The 16365-nt window shown below is 35.6% G+C and overlaps 1 protein-coding gene across 1 annotated transcript in view; it reads left to right on the top strand.

The window, feature by feature from the left end:
* MYOF (myoferlin) overlaps positions 1-16365 on the top strand; it is a 72723-nt gene that overhangs the window by 46668 nt on the left and 9690 nt on the right. The window contains exons 27-41 of the mRNA XM_010285879.1: positions 324-438; positions 562-667; positions 2710-2852; positions 3171-3344; positions 4299-4410; positions 5825-5902; positions 7707-7888; positions 7983-8141; positions 8301-8399; positions 8693-8854; positions 9383-9548; positions 10159-10235; positions 13999-14010; positions 15310-15408; positions 16022-16147. Coding sequence (XP_010284181.1) covers positions 324-438; positions 562-667; positions 2710-2852; positions 3171-3344; positions 4299-4410; positions 5825-5902; positions 7707-7888; positions 7983-8141; positions 8301-8399; positions 8693-8854; positions 9383-9548; positions 10159-10235; positions 13999-14010; positions 15310-15408; positions 16022-16147 — 1810 coding nt within the window. The remainder of the gene's footprint in view (positions 1-323; positions 439-561; positions 668-2709; positions 2853-3170; positions 3345-4298; positions 4411-5824; positions 5903-7706; positions 7889-7982; positions 8142-8300; positions 8400-8692; positions 8855-9382; positions 9549-10158; positions 10236-13998; positions 14011-15309; positions 15409-16021; positions 16148-16365) is intronic.

Below are 16365 nucleotides of genomic sequence, written 5' to 3'. Positions count from 1 at the left end.
TTTTCCAAGAGGAAGTGTTGAAAGCAGATCTTGAAAAACACAACATGGCAGTTAAAACAGTCCTGCTAGTCACTCATGAGTAATGTTCCACCTATTGCTTACTACTACTGGAGTTGCTTCAGTTTTAGGAAGACATTCTAAGGAAATAAGTAGCCCTCATATAGATGAGGGCTACACTGTACTTTATTAATAAACAGACCTTCACAAAGATGGACAATCCAGAATTCCAGCACATGTGCACATTCTCTACATTTTTTCTATATATTCCCTGTAGCTAACTAAAATACATTTGGTTTAGTATTATATTTGATTTGGACTTGCAGTTTGTTGACTGAAGCTGATGCTGGTCATACTGAGTTTACTGATGAAGTATATGAAAATGAGAGTCGCTACCCTGGAGGGGAATGGAAAGCAGCTGAAGAGAGTTACACAGATGTGGTGAGATTTACTTATATTTTTCACTGGATAAGTAAAGGCTTAAGAGAATGAGTTCTAGGATTTGCTATATAGTGTGTTTCATCTATTAATGCACAGAACTGTTATGTCTTCCCTACATAAAAGAATGGAGAAAAAGCTCCACCGCCACGTGAGTTCACATGTCCTCTTGGTTGGATGTGGGAGGATGATGCTTGGAAATCCGATTTAAATCGAGCAGTGGATGAGCATGGTAAGATTTAGTGTTTATCTGCTGATTGCTAGGGCAATCTGTCATAGTCTATACTGAAGGAGGACACGTGGTCAAGGCTAGCAATGTCCTGAGCACGATAGTGGTTGCCCTATGGAAAAATGTCGAGGAAATATTTGGATAACAGTTGCTTAAGGAAAATGACATTGAGAAAGCGTTCACGGTCTGTATCTGTTTCTACTTCCATTTTAATCACTGTTCCATCAAACTCACTGTTCTCATTGAGCCTTTCTTGGATTAAAAGGGACCAGTATTTTGAACAGTATATGTAATAAAAGCATTTTTAAGTGCCTCCTAGAGAAAGACTCACATAATCTAAGAAGCTGCACATTGGTCTTAACTGCAGCAGCAGATGACAATTTTGAGCCAAAAACTTTGACAAATTAAAAAAAAAGGAAGGCTAATGCAAACAACAATCTACTAACATGAGAGGTTCCAGATGGGAGAAGTGTATGTATAAACAACGTGCTTCAAAATAGAACCCATCCTTATTTGAAACAAATTTCCAAAACATTCTTCCCCACGTCCATTGTTAATGCAGTCCAATGGTTAGGATCAGGCCTGCAAGAAGTGGATTAGTAGCAGTAATTGCATGTTTTTGTTTGTTTTTTGGGGTTGGTTTTTTTTTGAAAAGTCAGAAGCTTAAGTTGAGACATGAAGCCTCTGTAATTGCACCAAGAATATGTGGCAAAGCCAGGTTTGGATCTAGCTGGTAATTTAACTGGGAGCCTTTAGCCAGGGGACGAGACACCAAGCAATGTTAAGAGGTGAATCAGAAGGTCTGGGGACCAAAGGAAGTCAGGAACCCATTTGTGTTGGTCACACACCCCACAAGCGTTTGAAGGATTCCTATATTGTTGAGAGCAGAATAACTGCACTGAATTTGTGTGGCAAGGGAGCCATGCAAGACTGATCAGGATGAAATCTTAACAGTATGCAACTGATTATTAGGCAATTCTGAAATGGAAAAAGACTTCAGAGTTTTTCTGTGACGAATCTGATATTGCTAGACAGAGTTTTTCAGATTAGATGTACTACTAACCTGATCAGGTTAGAAAATCCTAAGCACACAGAGCCACCATTTTTCCCGGAGTTACTTTGACTTCTATATGCTTGTTACTTACGTTAAATCAAAACTGTTACCATCTTAGAAAGTTGTGATATAAACAACCTCATAAGACTATAATTTGCATTCTCCAGCAACAGGAAAAAGCAGTCAATCTCTCATAGCAAAGTATTTACAGGACATTGATTTGATGGTTCAAAAACAAAATTAATAATAACAGCAAAAGGGAAGGTCGTAGAAGATTCTGGGAAGCCCAGAATTTTGCAAAATAGAAACAAATTTTAATTTGTTCTGAAACAACTGAAAGCTCTCAAATACTTATTCCTTTGAAATAAGTAGCTAAAGTAGAAAAAAATATTTTATGTATCTGAAAGAGTTCTGATATCTGTTTTAATTGGAACCACTGGTAGGAGTCTGCAGTAACTTTTCAGTAAGAGATCAATCTAAATAAAAGTCTGAGTCCTAGATACCTGACAACTGAATAATACTACGTAGAACCAAAATACAGTAACAGGTTTACCAATTCTTCAAGTTTTATGATCAAAGTTCAAATAGTTGGTGTTCCTCTAAAAGCAAGCTGCTGGACTTGCAAGAGTACACAGGACATTCCACTCATTTAAAATTAAGGATGAGTTTTCCCTGTAGTGAAGTATGAAAATGTGATATAAATACACCTAACATTTGAAAAAAACAAGAATGCAAAGAAAAGAACTTAAAATGTACTGTATATGTTTTAATGTTGAGATTTTTATTGCCATCTATATTACAACATAACATCATCATAAAATGTCATCAGTTGCCCCCTAGCTATTCGGCATTTAGGGTCTGCAATATCAAACAGTCTTGTGTGACTAAAGCTTCATCCTCTGTAGGTACAATAACTCTATTTCCCATGCTTTTCCTCTTTGTATCTTGCTTGTGTTTCTGGAAATATACTAACTAATCAATTCTGGTTTAGGATGGGAATATGGAATTACTATTCCTCCAGACCCTAAGCCAAAGTCATGGGTTGCTGCGGAGAAAATGTACCATACACATCGACGACGAAGACTGGTGCGGAAACGTAAGAGAGATCCAGCTCAACCAGTAACAACAGGAAGGGTAAGCAGGAGAGAGATGCAGTCAGACACTTGCACATTGTAACAGTTTGAGGTGGTTGGTTTTTTTTTTTTTTCTTTTTTTTTTTTAAATCTGCAGGAGATTATGCATTTCTGGAATAAAGAAAAAATTTAATACTAAACAAAAAATCTAGAACAACCTTGTATGTTTTACTTCTTACATTCCTTTTCTTTGTCTTTTTGTAAATTGATGTTTCCAGCTTTGATTTATAAGGGGATTATTATGCCTGCCAGAGCAAGTGCTGATTTTTTTCATTACATTTATACAACACTGTGGATAATAAGGATTTATGTCTTTCAGGGAATGTCATCATACGAAGATCAAGAAGGATGGGAATATGCATCCTTAATTGGCTGGAAATTTCACTGGAAACAACGCAGTTCTGATACTTTCCGTCGAAGACGATGGAGACGAAAAATGGCTCCCTCGGAGACACATGGTGCAGCAGCTATCTTTAAACTTGAAGGTGCTTTGGTAAGGAACAGAGTAATGAAAGAGTCTTTAAAAGTTCAATCTGTTAATTTACAGTAAATATACAATTAAATGTATCAGCTAGTTCAGTCCCTGAATTGTTAGATTGATACAGAACTGAGGAACTAATACAGTTTATATTAAATTGTTTAAAAATTGATTAAATTGTTTAAATTGATGTATTAACATCAGCACAAGAAACAACAGGCACTGAAATAGCTGCCCCTGATTAATAATTGCATGTATAAATAACCAAACACAAGAAAGAACAGCAAAGTGTTGGAGAAGCCAGAATGTCATATGTCACAAATAGATAGATCATTAGAATGTAATTATTCCTCAAGTTTTCAGGTTAACACAGCTTCATAGATAAGCTGTATTTACCAAAATACAAATTGGAGCAAATAATGTGAGAAGGCTACTTTGTTTTTCTAAAATAATGATTCTGAGTCTGATTACGTAGCATTAACAAAAGTTTGTGCTTTTTTCTTGGTTTGTTTCTCTTTTTTGCACCACATGTTGACCCATGATTCACTGATAGCATTTTCTTTCTCCGCTTAATTTGCTTCCACAGAGTTTAAAAATTCCTGTTTCAGTTTCTCTTCTGACTATAGTTCCTGGGCTATTGCTAGCATAAAGCCTTAGAGCAGTTCTCTGCACCAGCACAGTGCAGAAGACCTGCAACCTCTTCAGTAAGAGCTGACAGGTAGCTAGTATATCTCCAGAAATAAGACATTCTGGCAAGTAAGATGAAATGACTGGATCTGCACAGCTTCAGTGGCAACAAGAAGTGACCTTTGGACATGAGTAAACATCTTTTGAAGTACATTTATTCAGGAAAGTAAACTTCTCCTTGTCCTGGAGGAGAGGCTGAAACCTGTATACTCCCACACACAGTCCAGGTTCCTTCTATGTTTGTAAATATGCACTAACTTTTGCTTCTGTACATTACTTCAGGGAGCAGACACTAGTGTTGATGATGGAGAAGGGAAGAGCTCAGACAAAACCAAGGAGTCAGCTACAAAGGTGTTTGGTGCCAATACACCCCTTGTTTCCTGCTACTTTGACAGTAGGTTCTTTAACAATTCCTTTCTCATAAATCATGTCTGTTTCTCCTTGGTCTCAAACAGAATTGTAATTCTTTGTGTTTTACATCTAGGTTTATATATGTTCTGTTATAATTACTCTCTGATCCTTGATTGGGTCCTGTTTATGCTACCAAAATTACAGTTACTCATTTCGATATTTCAGTCCACTGTCATGCAGACGTTTTTAAAACCTGAATGGGACAGGAATTCTAAAGCTAACTGTTGCAGCACCTGAATTTTAGGCTGTCTTAAATGATACATTTTTAGCATTAGAGCCCCTCCATAACAGCACAGGGAGCTAAGCCAGCAGAGAAGATGTACGTACACTTAATTTTTTGCTGGTTTAGCTCAACTAACCAGAGCAGTGCAGGGTCAAAGAAATACCTGACCCAGAGGAAACAGTAAGACCATGTAGTTGAGATGGCAGTGAACAAAACTGTAACTTTGCCAACCTGTATTGGCTTTAAATGTCTTGGAATCACTGTAAAGGGATTCAGAAAAGCAGGGACACCAAGATGGGAGCCACCAGTGTTAGTTAATAGGAATAGAGGCCAATCCCATCCACTCCTAAGACTCAAAATGCTTTTTGAGGACCTTTCACTGCAACACTTGTCTTGATTTGTACTCTATAAAACTTGATCCCCCTGCTGGGAATGGGTGCCTAACTCTTAAAGCTTGTCTTTCAGAAGCTGAGGAAGGTTCCTGTGGTTTCTTCTAAATAATGACCACAAAAGGAGGAAAATGGCACCTTTTCTTGATGGAGTTCAGAGGTTTCAGCTCATTGAGGCTACGAGTGGCTCAGATTTTTCAAAGGGCTGAAAGCGTTAGAGTAGACATCTTTTACAGAAAAGCTGTAGTAACTTAGCTACATGCTGTCCTGGGTTTGGGCCGCTCTCACATCTTCCTTTTAAGCTACTCCACCTTTAATCCTTTAATCAAAGAGACAGAGTTGCAACTGGAATAATTTTCTAGAGCTAATAGTTAAAAATGTGAAACTCCCAGGTCCCTGCAAGTGCTGTAGTGAATACTTAAATTAAGCACGGGAATGCCCAGTTCTTTATTCTCTTCAGAGGAGCTAGATGATCACACTGTTTCAAAGAGGAATTTTTGAATAGAAGGATTTTTAGATCATCATACGGTGAAAAAAGCCCAAATAGCATTAGTGGGCTTTTTTAAAATTCTGCTTTAAGTTGTGTTGGAGCAAATGTTCTCAGGTGCTAGCTCGTTGCTATTAGTATACTTGTCATGAGAAAAGAAAAGCAGAAATGTTACTATAATGCTTGTGCTTGAGTTAAAACGTGTAAGGCATTTTTATAAACTCAAAATATGTTCAATACAGAAAAGAAGCCTATTCAACTTCAATGCACTTGAACTCTTTCTATTTATTTGATACAGGAGTATATACTTACCACCTTCGCTGTTACATCTACCAGGCAAGAAATCTCATGGCTTTAGACAAAGACAGTTTTTCAGGTATGAAAAATCCTGCTAATGGTGCAGAAAACCCACTCCTGCAATGAACTAGTAACTTGATTTAGCTATAGAATATCTTAAACCCTAAGGTCTGTGCATAGGTCCCAGCTACTGAAACCATGCCAAAAAGGAAGTCTCAACTTCCTTAAGTTCTTCTTTTCCTGGACATATGGTCCAGATTTGGTTAGTGCTGCCCCAAAAGCTGCCAAAAGAGAAGTGCTGTGAATGTGCAGCACCTGCTGCTGCCAGTGAATTCTCAGTGAGGGAATGGGAATTCACCTGAGGCCCCATGACCAATCCCTTCCCTGTGCCTTAGCTTCTCCTTCTAACCAAAGCCTACATACAGTTCCGAAGCTGTTCTGCAGGAAAGTTTGCACAAAAGCAAGGATGAAGAAAGCTGGATGGCTGTTATGTCACCAACTGCCTCTCGGTGTTCACTATTTTGTATTCATTCATTACTGAGATGAACTTGTAGAAAACTACATGGTGCCTTACTTAAACAAGCATGGGTTTTGCTTGTTTATACAGGTTTCCACACAGATTTCCAGCTCTTAGGTGTTCCAGCAGTATTGTATCCATGTGGCATCTTTGTAGTCAGGCTAATTCAATACTGAGGTTATCAAGTATTTAATTTTTGCTAACTAGAATTAAAATTCCACTGGGAAGTCAGAGAGCAAATTGAAATTAGTTTCTGTAAGAATATGACTTTACATTTCCTTTAAGTAAGTGCAGCTAAAGATAAAGATGACATGGGCAGCTTAGAATTGTCTTTCCCCATTGACCTCCCGTCTGCATCCTTCTTTTTCTCCCTGTTTTAATTAATAATCGAGTAAGTGTAATGTATTTATAAATTTGTTACAGAAGTTATAGAGCTATAGATATTTCAGTGCTGTTTTCTGAAGTGAGGGGGTTTTTTGTACAGCTGCCCGTGTGTATTTGGTCTTCCTTCAACGTGCAGCACTTAAAAGCAATACAAAGAAACAATAATAAATGCCTCTAATTTACATATGTAGAATTCAAGACAGGTACCTCAGATGCAGTCATACATAAACCTAGCACATCTACATTTTACTCATCTCTAAAACTAGTCTGAAGATTTAGCCAACTTTTGTAAGATCAGGTACCTAGCCAGAAGCTGTTGAAACTGAACTAAAGTTAACCTTTAAAATAGCCTCTAGTCCTTAGTAATTGCAATTTGTACAGGAAATGTTAATGACCATCATCATCAGATACCTTCTACAGAGCTCCTGATGATTTAAAGACCTGCCAAACACTGGGCCAGGACCACTTTAATCATTCAGCTGTTTCACAAAAAAAGATTGCTATAAATAAGCATGTTTAAAACCAAAGCTTGAGCTGAGCACTATAGCCTGGGAAAATTTGTTGTTTGGCAACTAGTCAGAACTAGAATTCTTTCTTTATATTATTTATGAGGCTATACAGTTGTACATCAATGGAGACAACAAAAAAAGCTTCTACGAACAATATTTAAGGGGAGATTAATATAGCTAGTGTTTCGTTTTAGTTTTTGGGTTCTCTTTCTGATTTGCAAGATGCTTTATAATTTTCATTTATTAATCAAGAATTGTATAAAGGAAGCTATTTAATAATCAAATGGAATTTGCTCTATTAATGTAAATTATGTGTATGTGTGGGCTTTTGTTTTATATAGAATGGCTTCTAGAACTGGTAATGACAAACGAAAAAAACATATTTGATAAAAATGGTGCTCGTGTGCCTTATGGCTTGATGGGGTTTGGTTTGTCTGTAACTCTATACTTTTAATATTTGTGTGATATTTCAGATCCGTATGCTCATGTTTCTTTCCTCCATCAAAGCAAAACAACTGAGATCATTCATTCAACTCTAAATCCTACATGGGACCAAACTCTTATATTTAATGAAATTGAGATCTATGGGGACCCACAGACAGTAGCCCAAAACCCACCTAATGTTGTTATTGAACTTTTTGACAGTGACCAAGTGGTAGGTGAATGCTTTTTATCCTGATTGCTTTTTTAATTTATTTACAGTAATTGAGAATAACATTAATGGCTGTGATTGCTATTTTCGGTTGCAGGGTAAAGATGAATTCCTTGGAAGAAGTGTTTGTTCCCCCATGGTCAAGTTAATCCCAGAAGAGGACATCACACCAAAACTGCTCTGGTATCCTGTAACAAATAATGGCAAAGCTAGTGGAGATATTCTTTTTGCTGCAGAACTTATTTTGAGGGTCAAGGTATATCTATATTTTTTTTTTCTGTGTACATATAGAATAGGAATAGACTAGACAAGACATCCCTTCACAGTGAGTCATAATGTGAAGAATTGTCTTAATGCTTGCAAGGTATGTCATTTAAGGAAGATGAGAGAAACTAATACCTTTGTGTCTTAATAGGGTGGTGCCAACCTTCCAATTCTTCCATCACAAAGAGCACCAACACTTTACATGGTACCTCAAGGAATCAGACCAGTAGTTCAACTCACTGCTGTGGAGGTATGGTTTATTCTTAAACTAACTGAATACAGTCATCTCATCCTCTAGACAGTAAGTCTGTGCATTTGCTTCAAGAAAAAAAATATTTCATAGTGAGAAATACAGGGGATTTTTTTTTAAGTGTGTTTGAGTTTCATTTTTTCCTTTAACTTTCCTAGAACAACCTTGAAGTATTTTGCCAGTCACATTTTGTTATTGAAAAGACTTCACTTCTTCTTTCCTACTTTTTGAATATCATATTAAGCATAGTGGTATCTCTCCCACTTTTGCTTATATTGGATTTCATTTTACAGATTCTGGCTTGGGGGTTGCGGAACATGAAAAACTACCAACTGGCACCTGTTATGTCTCCGAGTCTCATTGTGGAATGTGGGGGTGAAATGGTGGAATCTGTGGTGATCAAAAACCTCAAGAAGACACCAAATTTTCCATCTTCTGTTCTCTTCATGAAAGTTGTACGTTGCAGAAAAACTGTATATCAGCTATCTATTGCAAAATCAGTTATCCCATACTTTTAAAGGTCAAGGACTTGTTATGCAAGAATGAACAGAAAACTTGCACATCCTTTTTTGACTAAACATAAGCAATCTACTAAGCCTGAAAATTCTAAAAAGATCATGTAAACATGTCTGTACAGTCATTGATAAATTACACAATTTTATATGCACAATCCAGTGCAGTATATGTATATTTATTTGAAAAGGCATCAATTTACCTGCAGGTGTGCGGCTGTTTTTCTACTACTAGGATGGGAGCTGTGCAAGAGTCAAGGAAATTCAAGATTTGAGGAACTTACTTAAAATTATTCTTACTTTTATTGAGTCATAATATAAGGTTAGAAATTTTCATTCACCATACAGCCATAGAACATAGTAGTTCAATATTAAATAAATGAAGTAACAGCTGTAATTGAGGGGGGAAATCTTTATTCTTCATTTTCCTTCTGTTTGCATTATAAACAAACTCTAACCTTTCATTTTTAGCTTTTGCCAAAAGAGGAGTTATACAGTCCATCTCTTGTTATTAAAGTGATAGACCACAGACCATTTGGACGGAAGCCCATCGTGGGACAGTGTACTATTGATTTACTGGAAAGCTTTCGCTGTGACCCCTACGCTACTAAAGAAGACATTGCACCACAACTGAAGGGTAGGCAGCTGGAAAATGAAAAGTTCTGCTTTCTTATGAAATGCTGGAATAACCTATCTATCTTCAGTGTTTACTCTGCATACTGTACTGATGAATAGCTATCTCATGTACTTATTTGGAGAGAATGTGATCTGAAAGAAAAATCTAACTCAGAGTATTAATTAGTGCAATATTCTGTGGAGCGTAAGAGGACAGTGCAAAGGCAAGTCCACCCTCAGACTTAGTGTACTGGTTCCCTGGAGTTCCTCTTTAGTATCAATTTGGAACTTAACTACCTGCAGATCACCCCTGCACTAAATACCAAAGTAATGATCAGTATTCCAGCAAGTGTGCTTTGAATACTATGCTGACATTTTCCTCTATATTTTTTCCAAGTTTTACCTTTTTTTTTTAATTTTATGTGTGAGAAATGTTTGTGTAGCCTGCACAAAAATATATTGTGTATTTTTAGCAAAAAATAGCAACTAATTGTTTTCTTTAGAGGATCAAACATACAGGCAACGAATTATTTTACATCTACTGTAATTCTTTGGATTTCAAATCTGATGAAAGTGTTTAGCAAGGTATTTTTCCTACACCATATTGCCTTAATAAAATCTTTCACTTACAGTTAGTCTACTCTCTGCTGCACCTCGCCAGGATACGGTAATTGAAATGGAAGACACACAGCCACTGCTAGCAGCTCAGGTAATCTTTGAAATTGGATGCTTGACTTTCTTCTTCAGATCTGTGATTTCTGAGAAACTATCTAGACAGCAAAATTGTCAGAAACATGTGCAACCTTCTGGAAAGCCAGATGGAATAAAGTTACTCTGTGAGAAGAGGGAAAGCAAAGGAAATGTGTTAATCATTTTAACTTCTGCTTTCATATAGTAAACATCAAACTACAGCTTTTTGTGCATGGTAAAGTTCATGCAGTAGCTTAAGAATTAATTCACTTGTGCAACAGCTACTGAAAGCATATGATAGAACATTACCCAGTTGTCCACTGGCGATGGTTAGCACAGCCTGATCTTGCACAGACTGAGCAGTTCTAAATAAAAGGAGCTAGCATAGGTGTATGCTTTGGTGGGTACAGAATCAAAGCCATGGTAATACAGAACTTCAGCCATTCATTTTGCCACTGTTGTGGCTTTGCCCCTGTTACCATGAAGTCATCCAAAACTAATACCAGTGAAAATTTTTTCTGCACTAACACTTCTTTTCTTTCCTTTTCTATTGTGCCTTGTGAATCTCCCTACTACTATGATTCTTTCAGGACCACCACAATGCAATTTTACTTGCCAGGTAAAAAAATAATTCAGCTTGCAGAATTTTAGTCTTGACTTGAAACGTGAGTGAAGACAGATACCAGACAGTACATTCTGAAGGAAAAAAATTAAATTATTTAAGGACTGTAAAATGTTCCACTTACCTAGAAAGTGTTTTCATAAATTTCTGATGGCCTGTTATTTTAAAGGAAGCATGAAGGTTATGCCCTTTAATACAGTAATTTTGCAGGCTCTTAATCCACAACTTTGATTTTTCAAAAATGCAGAATTTTTTTCTTTTGTTACAGAGGTCCCAAAGTAAATACTAACAAATTTAAATTTTCAAACTCTCAATGCTCTTTGACTGTTATTGATTGCATTGTTTTTCCTTAATTTCTTCTTCTGTATCTTAATGTCATGATATTCAGACTCTAATTTCATAGACCATGTTCTTGTGTTTACTTTCATCATACATGTAAATTTAGAACAGTCTATAACTTTTATATTAATAGGCCTTCGGTTTTAATACAAACGCTTTATAGCTGGTACAGAGAATTTTTATTGCCTTTCAAAATTTTAAGAGATTGAACAAATGAAGAAAACTTGTCACTTTGAACTCAGTGGCAAAACTGACTGAATTTGTGTAGCTGATTTCAGCTATGAGAGGGAAAATTTTAAATGCTACATAAGATGAAACAATTTCTTTAGAGTTTAGATATTTGCCAAATATATTATAACACTAGATACACTGATAGCATTCATATGAGAGAGGAAAGAATATTCAAAACAATTTAAATTGAAATAAGTACAACTGTGGACAGTGTAAGTGATGTGCAGACAAATCTCTGAGGACACAAAATGCCAAAATTTCATCAATTACATTCCAATTTCCAGTGTTTAAGCAGTATGTCAACAGCACTCAGCAAAATGGCTTCTCCAACAACAGTGCATGTATGTATGTACCGAGCTAATGCATGGAGATGACCAGAATGGGGTTGGATGGAAGTTAATGTGATGTGGTCATGAGGCTGTACTTCTCTTGGCAATTATTCCATAAAGAGATTTTGGAGGAGATGATGCTCGTAAGTTAGTTACAAATATTAGGGTATCCTTCTTCTGAAGGTCTTACTATGTGTGTACAATACATATGAACTTTTACAAACTTTTGTCTGTCAGCTTATTTGGAATCTATGTACTAAAGGCACCAAAATCAACAGGAATTATTTAACTACACTATTAATACTTAAACTTTATTTAAAAGTCTACTTTCTGGAGAATAAAATAAATCTACAGTAAATAAAATCCTAACTCTGAATTTTCTAGGGATCTACTGTATATCTTTTTTTTTCCCCTCCATAATTTCAAGATGTTCAAAAAGCTAACAGGTCAGTGTTAGTGTCTTGAAACTCTCCTGTGTAACAATCTACAGTGAAGTCACTCAGTATATTAAAAAAAAAAAAAAAGACAGTAACCATTATATGATCTTTACCATGTGAATATTTCACTCCAAAATCTCAAATTTATCATACGGCGTTTTATTCTGTGGTTTTTGGCATTCTGTGAACATATCCTGCTCATCAGTTTTAGTAACAATAATAACTATATTGAAGACTCATCATTTGCTTTGGGAATTTTTAAAGAAGGTCTTGAAGTTTTGATTTTTTTTTTTTCGTAACCTCTTCCTCCCACAGCTACCAAGTGCATTATTTGAAGAGACATTTGAAGGTATATCAAGGAAAAAAAACAAACCCACCAACCCTAATTTAAACTCTTCCAACATTATGCTTTGATGAAAGAGTCAGAGTTCTACACAATATATTTTGTGAAAAGGCATTAAATCAGGAATTTGTAAATCTGTAATTTAAATTATTATTGCATAATTATGCAAGCTACCCTTCATGTTGTCAACATTACAAACCAGTGTTTAAACAAAGTCAAATTTAAATATGGCAGAGTATTCAAAATTACCTCATGAATTCTGCCTGTAAGTTTTGCAAATCATTAATTATACTGTTTCTGAGAATAAATCACTCCAATTGTCTTTAGAAATCTGCCATTTGCCATGCAAATCTGAAAAAAATATGCTGTATTTCTGATTTGAAGTTAAAGACTACTAAAATACAGTAGACCTGAACATCCCAGCAAGATAATTACAGAATAGAAATGGGAGTAAATAAGTATGATATACCAGAGTGATGTCCTGATCTATTGATGCATTTGGCTTTTATTCATAAAATGTTTTTCATATTCTTCTGCTTTGCACAAAAATTTATGGATTATGCCTTTAAATTAAAACATAAGGTATGATATATAAACACTAGCACAAATCACACTTGCTAATCATGGCTTCCAAATGCAATGCATGGTGCTTGCTCTTAATGGACTATCGGGTCATGATTACAGTATCTGTGATTTAACAGGTGAAGCATTTTGGATTGTGCAAATTGTTATTTCACTTACACAGATAAATCTCTAGACACATATACTGGTTGTTACCATACCTCATAATTCTTCACAGGTTTTTTTTTTTTTTTTTTCAGACTCCTGAAAATCCACAGCCTGTAAACAATTGAAAAACAATAGTAGAAGGAAAAGGGAAAAGGCTGTTGAGCATTAGCAAATTGTTTTATAAAGAAATAAATATTCAAAAAGGGCAAAAAAATCACTTGAATTTTATGTATGTGAAATTCGTTTGGGAAAGAATCTCTGGAAAAGATTCAGTTTTGTAACTGCTCTTAAAAACATTTTTCATCTGAAATAAATCAGGTCCAGTGCTTTCTACAACCACACATGAAAGCAGGGAATGATGCTACTGTGGAAATCAATAAATAGAATCCAGAGTGTAACACTGCAATGATACAATAAGAAAACCAAGTTTCTCTCAGTTTTGCTTTGTTATGTGAAGAACAAAGCACAGGGTGATAATGTCTTACAGTCCTGAAAACTTGCTTTTTAAAATGTTTATATATGTGCTCCAGTTTAATATCTAGGACATGCTGCCAGCAACAAAAAAAAAAGACACATGGTGTCCGAATATTCTTCAAGAACATTTATAAATTATTGATGTTAGTAACTTACTTCACATACATACTAAAAAACTGAACTTTTAAAGCCTATTTAACTGTACAAAATTCTACAAATCATATCCTTATCATTCTTTTTATTTTGCTCTCTTTTTCTGAATTGATCCTCATGAGCAGCTTACAGAAAAGGTAATGTATACTACTTTTAAAAATCTTTCTTGTAAATGAGATCTCCAATTGAAAATAAATATATCAATACTGCCTCCTAAATTAGCATTTGAGGCATGTGGATGAGAACAGTAATCTCTGAAAATATTTGACATAAAACCTACAATCAAGTTGTAAAATGGTATATTTAGGAAAAATATTCAAGACTGAAATAGTAACCCCTAGATATTAAAAAAAACCCTCATATTTAATGACCTGTGTAATACTTTAAGACTCTCTTTAAATCTAGACAATCTTAAAGATTTTCTCAAGTTTACACAGTGAATGAGTGCTATTAATTCTGTTCATTCACAGTGAATGAATACTATTCATTACCAAGTGAAGTATTATTTCAGGGTCAAATAATTATATTATGCAATTCCTGTAGATAAATACAGAAAATAGCACTCTGTTGAACAAAGTGATTATCAGACTTAAATAAAAATATAAAAAACACCACAGAAATACTGTCTTAGTGCAATGTACAGATTGCTAGCATCTAGGGTTTCATGAAGCTCACTGAAGTATTACTTTTATGAGGGCAAGACTCACTGCTCCTTCTTTTCAACTGCATTTGGTAAACATTAAGGTGGCTCTCCAACTGCAAGATTCTGTCACGATACACTCAATCTCCACTGGTTTTAACAGAATGATGCATGGTTCGAGCGGTTGCAAGTCTGTCCCAGTGCTGTTACATGGCAACAGTTCTGAAATAAAATGCGGAAAGCAAACTAGCACATTTATCCCTCAGGAAAAAGTTTTCAGCGTGTTCACTGTAGTTTTTACAGTCATGCAGTTCCTGTAATGAATACCAGGTATGATGGTGGTTTTCCTTAACAGCTGAAACAAGGACTGCACCTGCTAAGTGTACATTCACTTCCTCTGACTTAAGTAATCTAGAGCTTAGGTGGCTAGGCTGTGCTGCACTGCCAGAGATGGAAGAGAGAAACATGCACACCTCCTGAAATCAGTCCTTTGAGATGGGTATCTAGATACCAGTAATTAATTGCTTGCTTGGAGATGGCTGGCTGTTGACCATCTACACAGCTGGACTATAGACTAGATACCTAAGCTCGGGTAAGAGAAAGTCCATCCTTTTAGCCTTAGTAGTTACATTCTAATTCTCTTTCAGATGAACGTTTAATATTACTTAACTGGTAATAGGTTTCAGAGTATACTGTCTTTTTGTATGCTTAATTGTTCATTGTTTCTGCTGTACAGCATGATATAAAAGAGGCTTTATCTTCCAATAAAAGACTTTTTTATTTGCTTTTCTTTAAGGAGGAAGAAATTGTTGATTGGTGGAGCAAGTTTTATGCTTCAGTAGGAGAACATGAAAAATGCGGACAGTATATTAAAAAAGGATATGATACTTTAAAGGTATTGCTTAGGATAAAATAAATTAACATATCCCAATGTTTATAAGCCCAAAACCTTTGGTTTTTTAAATGCTCTTCAAAATTTAACTGTACATGATTTCCTGTAAAGGTCCTTTACTAATTCATGTGGTGAAATGAAGGTTTTAAGAAGATAACTTTGCTTCTTTTCTACTTAACTACACTAAGAGATGCATTAAGAATTTAATCTAACCTCCAGTCAAATGGAATTTTACTCTTGACATCTTTGGGTGACAGGCAGATCCTAAATAAACATACACATAGAGAAAGTATGAACACAGAGGATCAGTACTGTTACTGTCTGTTGGTTGAAAGTTGAAGCCAGACCACTTTCACTTCTCATCTAATACACCTAACGAAGAATGTAAATATAAGCTTGTGAAATGCTATTTTTTCTGTTTTAACAAGGCCTAAATGAAGCTTGAAAGCATGTTCTCCAAACATTGCATTTGCTTCCACTTCAATGTAAAAACAAAAATAGTTCCAAGTGCTTTCGCTCCTTAAGATACTCCATCAAACATACAATACACTTTGCAATGTGGAGCCGATGTGTATAATTTCTAAACAGTACTAAATTTTCCCTTTTCTTTTTTAAGGTGTACAACTGTGAATTGGAGAAAGTACCTGAATTTAATAGCTTAACAGATTTCTGTGATACATTTAAACTATACAGAGGCAAATCTGAGGACAGTGATGATCCGTCAGTGGTTGGGGAATTCAAGGTAATTTTCAAATAATGGGCAAAAATCACATGCTAGATGCAGTCTTTTGTATATAAGCGGTTATCATTTAAGTAAGTCTACATGCAAGCATTGCAGCTTAAATATGGATGCATGTGTTAACGGGGGCAACAGATGCTTGTAATTACTTGGGTACAGGCCCTTCTTTTTCAAGGAAAGTACAGCTACACAGTGCTCACACCAAACATGATAACATGTTT

The sequence above is a fragment of the Phaethon lepturus genome, unplaced genomic scaffold, assembly GCF_000687285.1.
Source record: "Phaethon lepturus isolate BGI_N335 unplaced genomic scaffold, ASM68728v1 scaffold9904, whole genome shotgun sequence".
Taxonomy (NCBI): Eukaryota; Metazoa; Chordata; class Aves; order Phaethontiformes; family Phaethontidae; genus Phaethon; species Phaethon lepturus.
The sequence above is the reverse complement of the archived record's forward strand: the minus strand, read 5'-3'. Positions and strand labels throughout refer to the sequence as shown.